Source organism: Prenolepis imparis, unplaced genomic scaffold, assembly GCF_030444845.1.
Source record: "Prenolepis imparis isolate NDT839.2.m4 unplaced genomic scaffold, iyPreImpa1.0 SCAF_5, whole genome shotgun sequence".
Lineage (NCBI taxonomy): Eukaryota > Metazoa > Arthropoda > Insecta > Hymenoptera > Formicidae > Prenolepis > Prenolepis imparis.
In genome coordinates, this window is record NW_028141163.1 from 12,231,590 (window position 1) to 12,245,315 (window position 13,726).

Below are 13,726 nucleotides of genomic sequence, written 5' to 3' on the forward strand. Positions count from 1 at the left end.
TCTATTTTTTTGTTCGCACTTTCTGTTAAAGATTTAAATAGTAAATTTTTATGCACTGCATAATTAATAAATATATATATTTTTTATGCATTAATTAGAATGCATGCATAAACATATGTGAATTAATTATGCAATGTATAAAAATTCATTATTTAAATCTTTAACAGAAAACAAAACAAAAAAATTTTCTACAGGATTCAATCAAAATACCTTCGTTTCCATTAGATTCGTGCGTCTGTACACATCCATCACGCTGCACGTCTCACGCGAGACTGACCGCAAGACTCTGAGCAGCGGTGTCGCCAAGCGCACCCCATACGTCCGCCACGCTGCGCGTTTCGCGCGAGACTGATCGCTACGTCAGCGCCAGTCTCGCAATCGCAATCGCAAATCGTAATGTCTCGAGAATCGAGAATCAGTCTCGTGCGAGACGCGCAGCGTGGTGGACGTATGGGTTGCGCTTGACGATACCGTGCTCAGAGTCTTGCGGTCAGTCTCACGTGAGATGTGCAGCGTGGTGGATAAGGTATTATAACATATTATTTACAACATATTACTGTTTTAATTTTTATAACACATTACTATGAAACTTAATTAGCAAATTAACGCTTTATTAATATTTTTTAACAAAAATTAGCTGATTAAAGGATTCATTTGATAATTAATTTTTAAAATAATGTTTTAAGAATTAAAATAATAATATGTCATAAATAATATATTATAATACTTTAACTCAACTAATATTTTTTTGACAGAAATAAAAATGTTATGAAATATTTTATAAAAATTAAAATATGTTTTAAATAATGTTTTAATATAATACTATATAAACTCGATTAATATTTTTGACAATTATCAATTGATTTCTGTCAAAAAATATTAATCGAGTTAAAACAAACTTTATATTATTTATTTAAAATATTCTTCTTTTTAACATTAAATCGAAGAATGGCACGCGAGTAGATTCAGGCAGCTATAACTTCGTTAAAAATGAATAAAATTTAAATGTAAAAAAAGAATTTCAAAACTTAAAATTTTTCCCTACAAAAGGTGTCACTATTTTTTGAGTTTCTGCGAGTTTAGTAATTTAATTTTAAGATGAGAATAGTGCGGGGTTCTTTGTTGCATTAAATAATTTCCCATATTAAACGTATATTACTTTATTTACATTTGAGCGACGGATACAGAGTAATTTCGAAGATTGCAGTAATGCTAATTACTATTATTATTGATAAAAAAAATTAACATTATAATCATAATGGCATATGATAAATAATCGATATCGATAAGTAAGGTAAATTATATTTAGAAAAAGTATGACACAACGTAATGCGTATTTCTTAACTTGTGTTAAGCAAGTATAAGTTGATGGACCGAGACGACAACACGTTAAATCACACAGAATAAATTTTAACAGACATACAACAGAGAGAAATAAATTTTCGCGGACTATTTCTTCATATACATTGTTTCTTTCAAAAAAAAAAAAAAAAAAGAGGAAAGACGATTTCATTCACGATACAAAGGAGCAAGTAAATATAAGCTTAAAGTTTAACGTCGTATGTTTCTTAATGTCGCATATTGTGTTTTATTCAGCATATTATTGCCTCAGAACCTTCAATCGTTACGATTGTAACAATAATATGACAGGAGAAGGGGGGTCTAATTATGACTGTATACACATACAGGAAGATGAAATAGAATGATGATGAAATATAATGTACATAAAACATATTCTAACACACCTCAACTGCATCATCGTAATCCGTTTGATCTCAGTCACCGCAAAATTTCCGCTGTCCTGTCATTTCTTTTTCTTTTTTTCTTATTTTTGTATATGTAGGTGTGTATGATTTTTTTCTAGTAACGCAAAATGCAAGCAATAATATTTTATCTATATAAGCATGTTTACTCTAGTACAGAGCTTGGCAACTTGGATAGTTGATTCTGAAACATATAATAATCCGAATAATAATCGGATCACAGAGAGATCGTGTGTAGAAAGAGCAGATTATACAGTCCAATGTTTGACTGATTTTTTTTTGTTTTAAGTTCTCATTAATTAGCGAAGATTATAAAACGATAGAAAACTTCCCTATTCGATTTCATCCGCTTTATCTATACACAAGAGGTGACGATGACCCCTGTATTAGATCCTTGTCAAGATAAAATTAAATTCCCAAAATATATGAGTTTTCTGAAATATTTACTTTACTTTCTAAAGAATTTCCAAAATTTAATTTCTAAAATACTTTTATTTAAAATATTTAAAAAATTAATAATTATTACAAATTATATCAAACAATATGTTTTTTGTCACAAAACAAAATCTTTTTTCGAAAATATTCTGGATAAAAGGCGTCATTTTTATTAATTTTAATTAATCATATTAAATATTCTGCTTCGAATTTTTGAAAGAGTTATGAAAGAATTTGATAAAAATAAATCACATCAAAAATAGTTTGCAACATTAAATCTTGATAATTAAGTTTCTCAAATTAAGAAAAAGATAATAGAGAAACAAGATTTTTTTATTCATTTGTATTTACAAAACGTTTATATCGACATGTATATTTATAGTTGCCACTTTAATGAAATTAGCACTTAATATGTCAGAGAGATTCAAATATTAGAGATTCAGAGAATACATCTGATACATTTTACATATTAAAATTAACCGAAATGAATCTAGTATGTACAAATTATATTCTTTATTTAAAAAAATATATATATATTAACGCTTACGATTAATATCCAATTGCCAATCTCTGTGTCAGAAAAATGTGTCTTATAAAAATAAAAAATAAAAGAAATATAAACCGGAAGAAATGAGAATAGATGAAATCAGTTGGGTGCACTTATCTTGGCGTGATAAATGCTTTGAATTGTTTGAATGACCAATTAGGACAAAAAAATGATTAAAATTGATCTGTTCAGATTAATCAATCGACGCTTCAAAGCATTTATAAGTTTAAGATAGTAATATTTGTGTACAATTATAGCATTTAATATAATGTGTATATATATATATGTTGTAATCCAAATTAGAAATAGATATAATAGTCACCCTAGAAACAATGCTTCTATCAGTCCATTCTAGAAGGATTATTATTGTGTCACAATTGCATTTGAACTGTAGAATATTTTCTCCAGACGTATATATATATATGTATATATATCGACTGTAATCAACTTGGATTAAAGCATATAAGTCAAATTATATATCAAGAATAAAATTGTTCGCAATTTCTCAATAAATCATTCCTCGATATAAATAACAATACTAAAGAGTTAATTCGTAACAAATCATGGGAGGTCAAACAATACAGATTACATATGTATTATACATATCTATATATATATATATATATATATATATATATATATATATACATATATATATATATATATATATATATATATATAGCTATGAATATTCAATTATTCCTCTTATTATTTGTAATAAATCGTTAATCTTAATCAATTACTCTCATTCTCGTGATATATTATACTGTTCCTGTACACAATGTCCGATGATACTAGTTTGACATACAACATGTACTAATACATGTGCAAAAAGTAATCTAAACTATATTAAGACTACTCAGAGTCCAATGGATCGTCCTATATATTCCAAAGGAATGATTAAAAGAGAGCATGTACAAAGGATTCATGTAGCTTCGAGATCAACATGTACAGGAATATCCTCTAAACAGCTACAATGAAAATAAATTCGTGTTAATAAATAAATAACAAACATACATATTACAGAGTATACAGAGCGTGATGTTTAGTGGAAGACTGTATTAAGAGTCAGTGTATATAAGAAATTTGTATATCAAACTTTTAAGATAGGGTTTTAAGAATACAGTTGAAATATTGGAATTACTAGCCAAAATTACACATTATTTACATTAATATAAATCATAGTGTAAATATATATTATTAATTAAATGACAGAATTATATGAATGAAGTAAATATGATTTTATTTTGGTGATAATTACGAATATGAAATGGCAATGTGTTACAAAAATATAAAAATTATAAAAGTATAAATAATGTTATCATTAATAAATATAAAATAATAAATAAATATAAAAGTGATATAATGCAGACTAGAATTTGACAATTTGAAAGGAAAAATAAACATTGTAGAAAACGTTTATATAAGAGTCTTTTTTGTATATTTATTTGTCGAATATATGATTAAATATTTTTGCCTTTTTTGTTTATATTATTCGCGATATTGGAAAGAATAAAGATACTAATAATATTAACCAGTTTACTGACATTAAAAAACATAAAAATAATATCAAGAAAGTTTTGATTATCGAATGAATAATTTTTTTAGCAAATATAATATATCAATTTTACAAATATAATTAGGTATATAATATATCGCTACATTATACGCAGACTAACTTTGTTAACATAGCTTGTGTACAATGTATCTATGTATACTATGTAAATCTACTTAGAAATTTATTATTTTATTATGTATTAGAGCAATGCATTGCACTCGTCAATTTACAATAAAATTATAATAGGCAAGGTAACAATAAAATATGAGAAAAATAATAAACTTTTATATATATTTTTTTTCGTCTGCTGTATAACGTAGCAATAATGAATCTATCAATACTCACAACTGTATCCTTTATTACCCTCAATCTATAAGACTTCCGTTAATGTAAGAGTGCTGGATTAATAATTTATAGCTTTAAGAGACTAAAAATAATTTCCGCGAGTATTCCAGTCGCATAGATAATTTTTATTAAAATAAATTGCCAGAAGTAGTTTTACTATTTTTACTGTATCTTGAAACACACCAAAATTTTTCACCGTTTTCTTTTTTCAAATTTGAAACACGAGTACTTCTATGCACAATCTAATCTAATAATTTTACAATAAAAAATGCAATAAAAAAAGTAGAATCTTTATTTAGATCTACATATTGATTTTAGATATACATGGTTTGTCAGAAAAGTAATGAGATTAAATATGTAGCATAATGTAGCACAACACTAAAAATCATAATTACATGGAATTCAATATAATCCTTCCTTTTTAAAAGCAATACAAGTTTCGATTCGTTCGGTGTCATCGTAACATTTTTCTTTATTAGTACATCTTGTCACCGTATTTTTGATCGTTATGGAGCGACAAACAATATTTTGTCGCACCATAACGAAAACGATGACGAGATCTACTAATACACACTTACGAAAAATGTTATAATAACACATGAACGAATCGAAACTTGTACTGCTTTTAAAGGAAGGATTATACTTTATAGTCGCGTTACTTTACTTTATTCAATCTCATTACTACACATCTCTTCTGACAGACCATAGTAACTCTCTCCAACGCGGTAAAATTTAAGAAAAAAGATATATACTTTTCCTCTTTTAAAACATAATATAAATATTCATGCGTTTTCATCAAGCAAAACTCGTTCTAAATTATTATAGTATAATAAAAAATGTAATTCAGAAATCAGAAAGAATACGAGAACATCATTGTAGACAAGAGTTATATTATGGAATAAAATATTATCTTTCATTTTTTTGTTTACTTCTTAGTCTTAATTGTACTTGAAGAATTACTTTGGCAATTAATTTTAGTAGATTTAGTAGATGTTAACATATATTGTACAACGAATGATTAAAAGTTCGGAAGCAATGTTGTGTTCATTGAGAAAAAAAAATAATATTAAAATGTTACAATTCAATATATATCTTTAAAAAAAAAAAAAAGATACTCTTCCGAAACTACACATCGATATGTTAACTTTTGTCTCTCTAATCGAAAAAAATCTAGAATACCGCATTGCAATATACTATATCTATAGTAAATTGCTACAGAAGTTATTATTATTACTCCGAAATTTTTTTCCATCACACAGTTATGTGGAGCATAACTTTTTGTTTACATCTTCTAAAATACATCGTCGAGAGATCCCTCGGATATATATTACGTCGTCTAATAATAAATTTGTCATGTACGATGTATGTATGTATGTGTGTGTGTGTGTGTGTGTGTGTGTTCATGTTAGTATGTTGGTGTTTCTCTTCAATTCACCAATATATCATAATAGAGACGATCAGCACTCTTATCTCATAACGGGGTTTTATTATTAAATTTATAATACACGAACGAGGGGGGGGGGGGGGGCGGTTGTGTATGAATAAAGAATCGAATTAACGTATGAGGCAGGTAGCACAGATACGTTGAGGCCCGATGCAATCATCGTGGCAGAAGGCACCACACTGCCGACAAATTACCATGGCTCCACGCATATTACACTCGCACGGGGGTGGTGGATCACCCCCCATTATCATGCCGGGGGCGCCGGGTTCCGCGCCCCCCGTTATCCTGCTGTCCGCCCCTCTCGCCTTCAGGGTGACGGCCTGATGAGAGCCTTCCCCGGCGCTGGCTGGTCTCCCTCGCACCAGGTGAACCCCCACGCCCATCCCTGCGATCTGCGGCGGCAACGGGGGGGCGGACGACGCCCTCGGCGCACCGTCCCCGACCCCTGTCCTTTGTACAAGTATGTATTGCCCGAAATTGTTGCTGCTGGTGGAACCAAGTTGCGTTATAGGGGTGCTTTCTGCAACCTATAGAGAGAAAGGTATTTAATTAATCATTCTATAAACGTTCAATATACAATTTTTTTAACTGTCTCGTGTTCAAGTTTTACTATTCGGTCCGTCAATAGAAATATATTATACAGGGTGTCCCTTTTTAAAAGATCCATTATATCATTTTATTTAAACGCTAAAAATATATGCAAAACTGTAAAATAAAAATGTAAAGCAAATATAATTTATTATAAACGTCTTTAAGGAGTACTCTAATTTATTTAAATATTATTTTAAAAATTGAACAATTTTCCATATGAAAACATAAGACTTTGATACTAAAAATTTTATAAACTTAAATATTGCAAAGATATGTTAGACATATATTTCTTAAATATTAAATAAAATTATTAAAGATAGAGTTTTTGAAAAAAAATTCCTGACAATCCCTGGTTTTTCCATGGAGTAGACACCCTGAATATAAATGTATTTGTTTCTTGTCATTATATTTTTACAGATAGAAAACTTTTCTTTTTTTTTCTGCGCGTCTCGCTACGTCATTTCCTCCGGCGATTAAAGTCACACTATCTCTCTACTCATTTAAAAACCCACAACTAATGTAAAGATTTGTTTATTTTAGGTACCTGTATGATACAGAGATCATCACAAGCGACCCGCAAGATTAGCACTGTACACACAGAAAAGGATAAAATAGTATGCAAGTATGTTCAAATATTCAGTACAATACAAGAAAAAAATTCAAAGACAATCGAATCGCGAATTAAAATTACATTTATAGCGAAAATTATTTTATCATGATTTTATTACATATCTTTTTTCTTGATTTATTATATAATTTTATGAATAATTTTTCTTAAGATTTTTAAAAAATCATATTACGAGTTGTACGTTTAAAACTCACAATCAAACGGTGTTTTACTTGCATAACTCATACGAAAAAATATTACGTTTACGAGAAGATTAAGATCTCATCATAAATTATAATATTTTACCCTTAATTACACAAGTGTCGCGCGAAAGGGGAAGGCACAGGTATATAAATATTTAAAAATATAATCTAACATAGTTAATATATATATAAGCTATACATACCTCCGTTGATGCAGCTTGACGCGCTGTAGCAAATACATGTCTCAGCATAACTGCTTGCGTTTTATTTTGAGCTTGTTTGTTATGCTGCATCGCCTGTTGCGTTTTCTGAGGCTTCACAGTCGTCAATGTGCGTCCACCGGATTTACTGGTAGTGAACGCACCGTCTCCTCTCGCGAGCAAACTAGGCGGTGGTTTCAAGTGAGCCTTCAATTGATCTCTATTCGGCGAACTTTGTATGACCTAAAATATATATATAAATATCAATATATTCTTCGCTTATCAAAAATTACAGTTTTCACTTAGCCAATTTTGATGTGGATATTGAATTAATATTTACCGCTTGACATATCTGATAACTGCGCTCCAAATTGACAGCACCCGGAGGCTCTTTTGTAGAGCTTCTCGATCTACTTCCTCCTTGTTCCTTATTGTTTCTGGAGCCTCTCTGGCTACCTTGATTAGACACGCGCGACGGTCGCGATGAGATTGTTACCGATGATCCAGCATATTGCTGCTGCTGCTGCTGTTGTTGCTGCGGTTGTTGCTGTTGCTGCTGCTGATGCACAGCAGCTGCAATTGGTCGAGGTTGAACCGAAGCAGCGGTCTGATGCTGAATGACAATCGCATTCTGCGCTGTACGATTCTGAGCCTGTATTCCCATCGTGGTCGACAGAGTATTTTGTACTTGACCTTGCGTCGCAATGGCATGGTTCTGATTTACATTATTGCACGCACTATTGTTCTGAGTATTTATCTGAGTGATGGTATCCTGCGTTCGTATCATATTTATTTGCGCGGTGGTGCTCTGCTGAGGCTGCAGCTGCGCCGAGATCGCGGGAGAGTTACTTGCGAGCAAGGACGTTGCGTCTTGTTCCGGATTAAAACTGGTCTGTACAAATCTGATAGACTGCAACTGCGGAAACGTGATGATCGGCGGACTTTGAGACTGCAAACTCTTCATCACGCAGCTGCTCTCCGGTGCGCTGATGGCCAGACTGTCCGATTGAAACGCCGTACCTTGAACAACCGGTAATTGAATGCAGTTGACGGATTCTACGTTAGTGTCCGCGTTGATAAACTGTTGCGAGGAAGTTGTGGAGTCGGTTGTTGTGGACGTCTCGCTGCATTCGTCCTGCGTTGTTACTGTGATATTAGCTGCTACGGATCCATCAAGAGCAGCCGCCACCAAAGGCCAAGGTACCTGCAACTCCTCTTGCGTCTTTGAAAAAAAGAAAAAAAAGAATAAATTAATATAAAATTTTGATAAAACACAGTGTTTACAACTTATATTATAAATTATCACGCAACTAATCTACATTGTTTTCATAACATTTACTCACTCTGTTATTATTATTATTGATATTATTAACGGTCGGATCCACCGTCCAACTACATTCCAGCATCTCAGAACAGACATAATTATTCGCTTCTCGGAGAGCTTCGTCCTCGTTACCGACATTTACATCTTCTGTTCCCCTAGTATCTTCAGTTTGTCCAGATACTTGCGGTTCAGTTACTTCCGCATTGGTCGAAGCCATTTCCATTCCCTCAAGGATAGGATATATTATCTCTTCAGGACATCCCGAAATTTCTTCATACATTTCACGCATTTCTCCTCGTACCTGAAGAACACACATAATATTAATCTTTAATAATAATATATTTATATTTTTTTTTGCAAGCAATGACATATCAACATACATACATACATATATATATATTTAAAATCTATTGGCTGAAGGTTATCTAAATTATAATTTTAATAAACTAACAGTTTGTTCTAATATTTTTTTTCTAAATTATAATTTTAAAAATATCATGTATCACTGTGATACACAATTATATCACAAATATGCGTCCCATGGACTTTGATTCGAATCAAATAAAATGCACAAATATGTGTACACGTAAAAAATGTGAGTATTAAAACTCTTATCTACCTCGAGTTCATGAATACGCTGCAAGGTTTCGCTATCAATTTCCATTCCTTCTGGAATCTGCGATTCGCTGTCCGTTGGAGTCTCGTGCGACGTTTCAGCTTGATCGCTCATCAGACTAGTATCCTCCATAACGATATCCGCAGGTCTAACTTGATCTTTGGGCGACGAACTTTCGAGTATACTCGCAGCGGTCTCGCAATCCGATATTTGATAGATTTGCTCGTTGGACATTTGCGAAATCTGTTCCTTCGAGATCTGATCTATCTGATCTATGGAGGTTTGCGAGATATATTCATTGGATAATGAATGCGAGATCGAGTCCCCGGACGCGTGTTCCACCTGTTCGCTGGACCTGGGTGATGATGAATTACCATCCGGCAACAGTACAGCGTCTTCCTCCAACGTTTCGATCACATCCTTCTCCGCAGGTTGCAAATTCTTCTCACCGGAAGAAAAGTCTGCCTTTTCCTCGTAGACGTTTGTGATGTTGTCGTCTTGACAGAGTTGCCTGGTGATATCAGTCTCAATTAAATCCTGTTTCTCGCAGATATCCGCGATCTTATCGGTCTCTTCCGTCTTATTCTCACGTATTTGAATATCCTCCGCTATCTCCGCAGGATTCACCTGCATGGAATCGTCCAAATGTTTCTCATCCGTCAAATTGTCCAATGTATTGTAATCCAGAGTCATTAGATTTTTTTGCACTTCCTCGGATTTAGTTAAATTGTCAGAACTTTTTATGCTAATCTCGGTCTTGCAACCGGTATTGACTTTATCCTCCGTCATTACAACTGGATAGACGTGTTCCGACGCGGGAATATCCACATTGGATTCCAAACGAAGTCTCAAACTTGAACGCGTTACTGCACCACTGGAACGCGATTCGGTGATGTAATGGAGACTCGATTTAAGCTTAGGCTCTCGTTTCTCTCCCCATATCGGCTCGAAATGCTTCACTTTCCAAGGATCCAACTTATTCTTATCCCGTTCCGCTTCCATTTTTAGGCGTTGTTGATTCTCCGGAGTGAATTCTCCCTCCGCTAAACGTTTCCGCCATTCTAAGCAAGCTCTTGCAAAAAATTCATTATTCAACCCAGAGATCGCAGCGTCCTACAGAATAAAATGACAGGATAATTTTTATTAATTCTTCAACAAAAGTATTTGAAAAATTTCTAAACAAATTGTAAGATAATAATAGAAATTTGAGGAAATACCTGTCTATCTACAGCAGGCAAGAGTTGCGCAAGCTTCCGTTGATACAGTGGAGGTAAGCCTTGAAATGTATGCCTATTTAACAGAGCACGTAAGCTCGTACTAGCTAATATACTCGCTGGAGATTCTAGATCCACCAGACCTGCTTCCAATTGTGCAGTCGCTGACAATCTCTTTGTAGATCGTCTACGACCTGACTTCAAGCTAAATCCAGGTAAACTAGCCAAAACTTCTCTCATTGTGGCAGCAGGTTCTTCCGCTGCTATAGTCATATAAAATATAAATTATTAGAATTATTCAATTATCAGTTATCAAGAATATCACATCAACCATCAAAAATAAAATTTTCTACTACAATTATTGCATATTTTATATATAAGATCTAAAGAAAATAAAATAAACTTTTTTTTACAATAATTGTTAATTAATTCTAATATCAGTACTGTTATTATTATATTCCAATGTACATATATAATAAAGTAAAAATGTAAATATATTTATATCAAATATTATTTGAGTTTTTTTCATTAATATTTCAGAAAACATTATAATGGATCACACATATTATTTAAGTTAAGTAGTTAAAAATGCATCTTTTTAGATATAATATTGATTATAATCAGACAGTTGTGTAGAGTTTATTTTATCAAAACATGTTAATAAGTCAACATATATATATATATATATATATATACATATATATATATATATATCAATAAGATTTTGATAAATAGATCATGCAACGATCATAATTAATTACAGAAAAAAATACTAATTTACATGTTACAATTAATACATGCTTGTGTCCCAAAATAATCCTTATAATATATACAGAACGTAATGCTAAAAAAAAATTCTATATTCCAGAGTATAACAAATAAATTTTCAAAAATACCATTGACTTGCTTCATTAGAATTCATTAGAAACAAAATAGAGATAGAGCATACAGAATTACAATAAAATATCCATAGCTTGACTATGTGTTTCTGAGATTATCTTGAGTAAAAAAGTTCAAAATCAACATAAATAAATTGTAATTTGACGTAATAAGGTGACGTATAACATTATAAAATTTAAAAAAATAATCTTGCAATTGGAAGCTACATTGTTTTGATCTTCTCTACTCAGAACAATCCCAGGAATCTGTAGTCAAGCTACGGACACCCTGAGTATATTGTAATATCGCAACTTAATTACCAGTATTGATGTGCTGTACATTATTAACTGGAGATGGTGGATCATTCGACGGTGGAGGTGGAGGTAATGGTTTAACAACGATTCTGGGTAAAGCCCGGGAATTCCCCGCTGCTATCGTCGTGTTCTTCCTACGTCGTTTGGCCTGCTGTCGCAACGCATGCTTGATAACTTTCTTGCTGTGCACCATGCTAGAGTAACCGGAGCAACCTGGGATCGTCTCGCAGCCTTCGGCCTTGCCGAGCTCGACATCCGTATCCATGACAGGATTACCTACAATTTTGACATCCTCGACGAACGAAATGTCAGGGCACGCGGTGTAAGACTGCCGTGGCATAGCCGTATTATTAAATTTTACATAAATACTTCCGTTCGGCGCATTCCATCCTCCTCCCTCGATATTTTCAGTTCGTACAAATGCGTATCCTCCTACTCTCTCCAATAATGTAATATAAACATAACATCTAGTCCTCTGTCTCTCTCTCGCTCTTTCACGCTCCTTCTCTCACCATTAGCGAATGAACATTGACATTCTTGTCAAACCGGTCGAAATGCTGTGAAAGATCCTGGGGGAGACCGTTTACGTCATTTCGCTCGAGAATTCGTCAATCCACGTTGCTACGAGCGATAAAAAATGTTACAACTATTTCAATCGCATTTAACCGTAATATTCAGAAACTGAAGAAAGCTTCCGCTTCTTTCGACCATACTATATTTACATATTTATGCCACGGAAATATTGTCGATGTAGATGTATACCTGTTGTTTATATCAACGACGTAGACCATAAATCATATTAAATATATATAGATGCGGAGCATTATTAGTTTTGTGGCGAGTAATAAAGTGCCTAAAGTATAGCTAAGATAAAAGAGCTAGACGGTGACACTCTAGGGAATTTTTAATCGCAATTTTATGTTGTCATCTTTTTCTCGATGGCATCGGCGCTTCCTCAAATTTCGTTTGTAATGTTGTCATCTTTTTCTCGATGGCATTGGCGCTTCCTCAAATTTCGTTTGTAATGTTGTCATCTTTTTCTCGATGGCATCGGCGCTTCCTCAAATTTCGTTTGTAATGTTGTCATCTTTTTCTCGATGGCATCGGCACTTCTTCAAATTTCGTGTTGTAATGTTGTCATCTTTTTCTCGATGGCATTAGCGCTTCCTCAAATTTCGTGTTGTAATGTTGTCATCTTTTTCTCGATGGCATCGGCGCTTCCTCAAATTTCGTTTGTAATGTTGTCATCTTTTTCTCGATGGCATCGGCGCTTCTTCAAATTTCGTGTTGTAATGTTGTCATCTTTTTCTCCATGGCATTGGCGCTTCCTCCAATTTCGTGTTGTAATGTTGTCATCTTTTTCTCGATCTTATGTCTGGGGAAAAAGAGGTAGACGAAGACTGTCTAGGGAATTTTTCAAATCGCAATTTTATGTTGTCATCTTTTTCTCGATGGCATCGGCGCTTCCTCAAATTTCGTTTGTAATGTTGTCATCTTTTTCTCGATGGCATCGGCGCTTCTTCAAATTTCGTGTTGTAATGTTGTCATCTTTTTCTTGATGGCATTGGCGCTTCCTCGAATTTCGTGTTGTAATGTTGTCATCTTTTTCTCGATCTTATGTCTGGGGAAAAAGAGGTAGGCGAAGACTGTCTAGGGAATTTTTAAAATCGCGATTATGTTGTCATC

The 13,726-nt window shown here is 33.0% G+C and overlaps 1 protein-coding gene across 3 annotated transcripts; it reads right to left on the bottom strand.

Annotated features, from left to right (window-relative positions):
- Positions 1-1,478: 1,478 nt before the first annotated feature.
- Positions 1,479-12,781, bottom strand: Asx (transcriptional regulator additional sex combs). 3 transcript variants are annotated; one of them, XM_083039199.1, is made up of 8 exons: positions 12,047-12,781; positions 10,851-11,110; positions 9,637-10,746; positions 9,037-9,318; positions 8,034-8,915; positions 7,697-7,936; positions 7,228-7,271; positions 6,483-6,619 (listed from the first exon to the last, which is right to left on the bottom strand). In XM_083039199.1, the coding sequence occupies exons 1-7, from the start codon at positions 12,378-12,380 to the stop codon at positions 7,266-7,268; spliced, it is 3,114 nt and encodes a 1,037-aa protein (XP_082895325.1). In that variant the 5' UTR covers positions 12,381-12,781; the 3' UTR covers positions 6,483-6,619; positions 7,228-7,265. The 3 variants fall into 3 exon arrangements, with proteins under 3 accessions (XP_082895324.1, XP_082895323.1, XP_082895325.1); XM_083039198.1 differs by lacking the exon at positions 7,228-7,271 and having other exon boundaries at positions 1,479-6,619; positions 10,851-11,107; XM_083039197.1 differs by lacking the exon at positions 7,228-7,271 and having other exon boundaries at positions 1,479-6,619.
- Between the last annotated feature and the right edge of the window lie 945 nt (positions 12,782-13,726).

Bases quoted from the DNA above. Each gene is read 5' to 3' on its own strand.
- Asx (XM_083039197.1), bottom strand. From the start codon at position 12,380: ATGCCACGGCAGTCTTACACCGCGTGCCCTGACATTTCGTTCGTCGAG. The intron at 10,747-10,850 runs GTATTTCCTCAA...TTTATTCTGTAG, and splicing joins TGCCTGCTGTAGATAGACAG to GACGCTGCGATCTCTGGGTT. The intron at 9,319-9,636 runs GTAGATAAGAGT...TGTGTTCTTCAG, and splicing joins AGCGTATTCATGAACTCGAG to GTACGAGGAGAAATGCGTGA.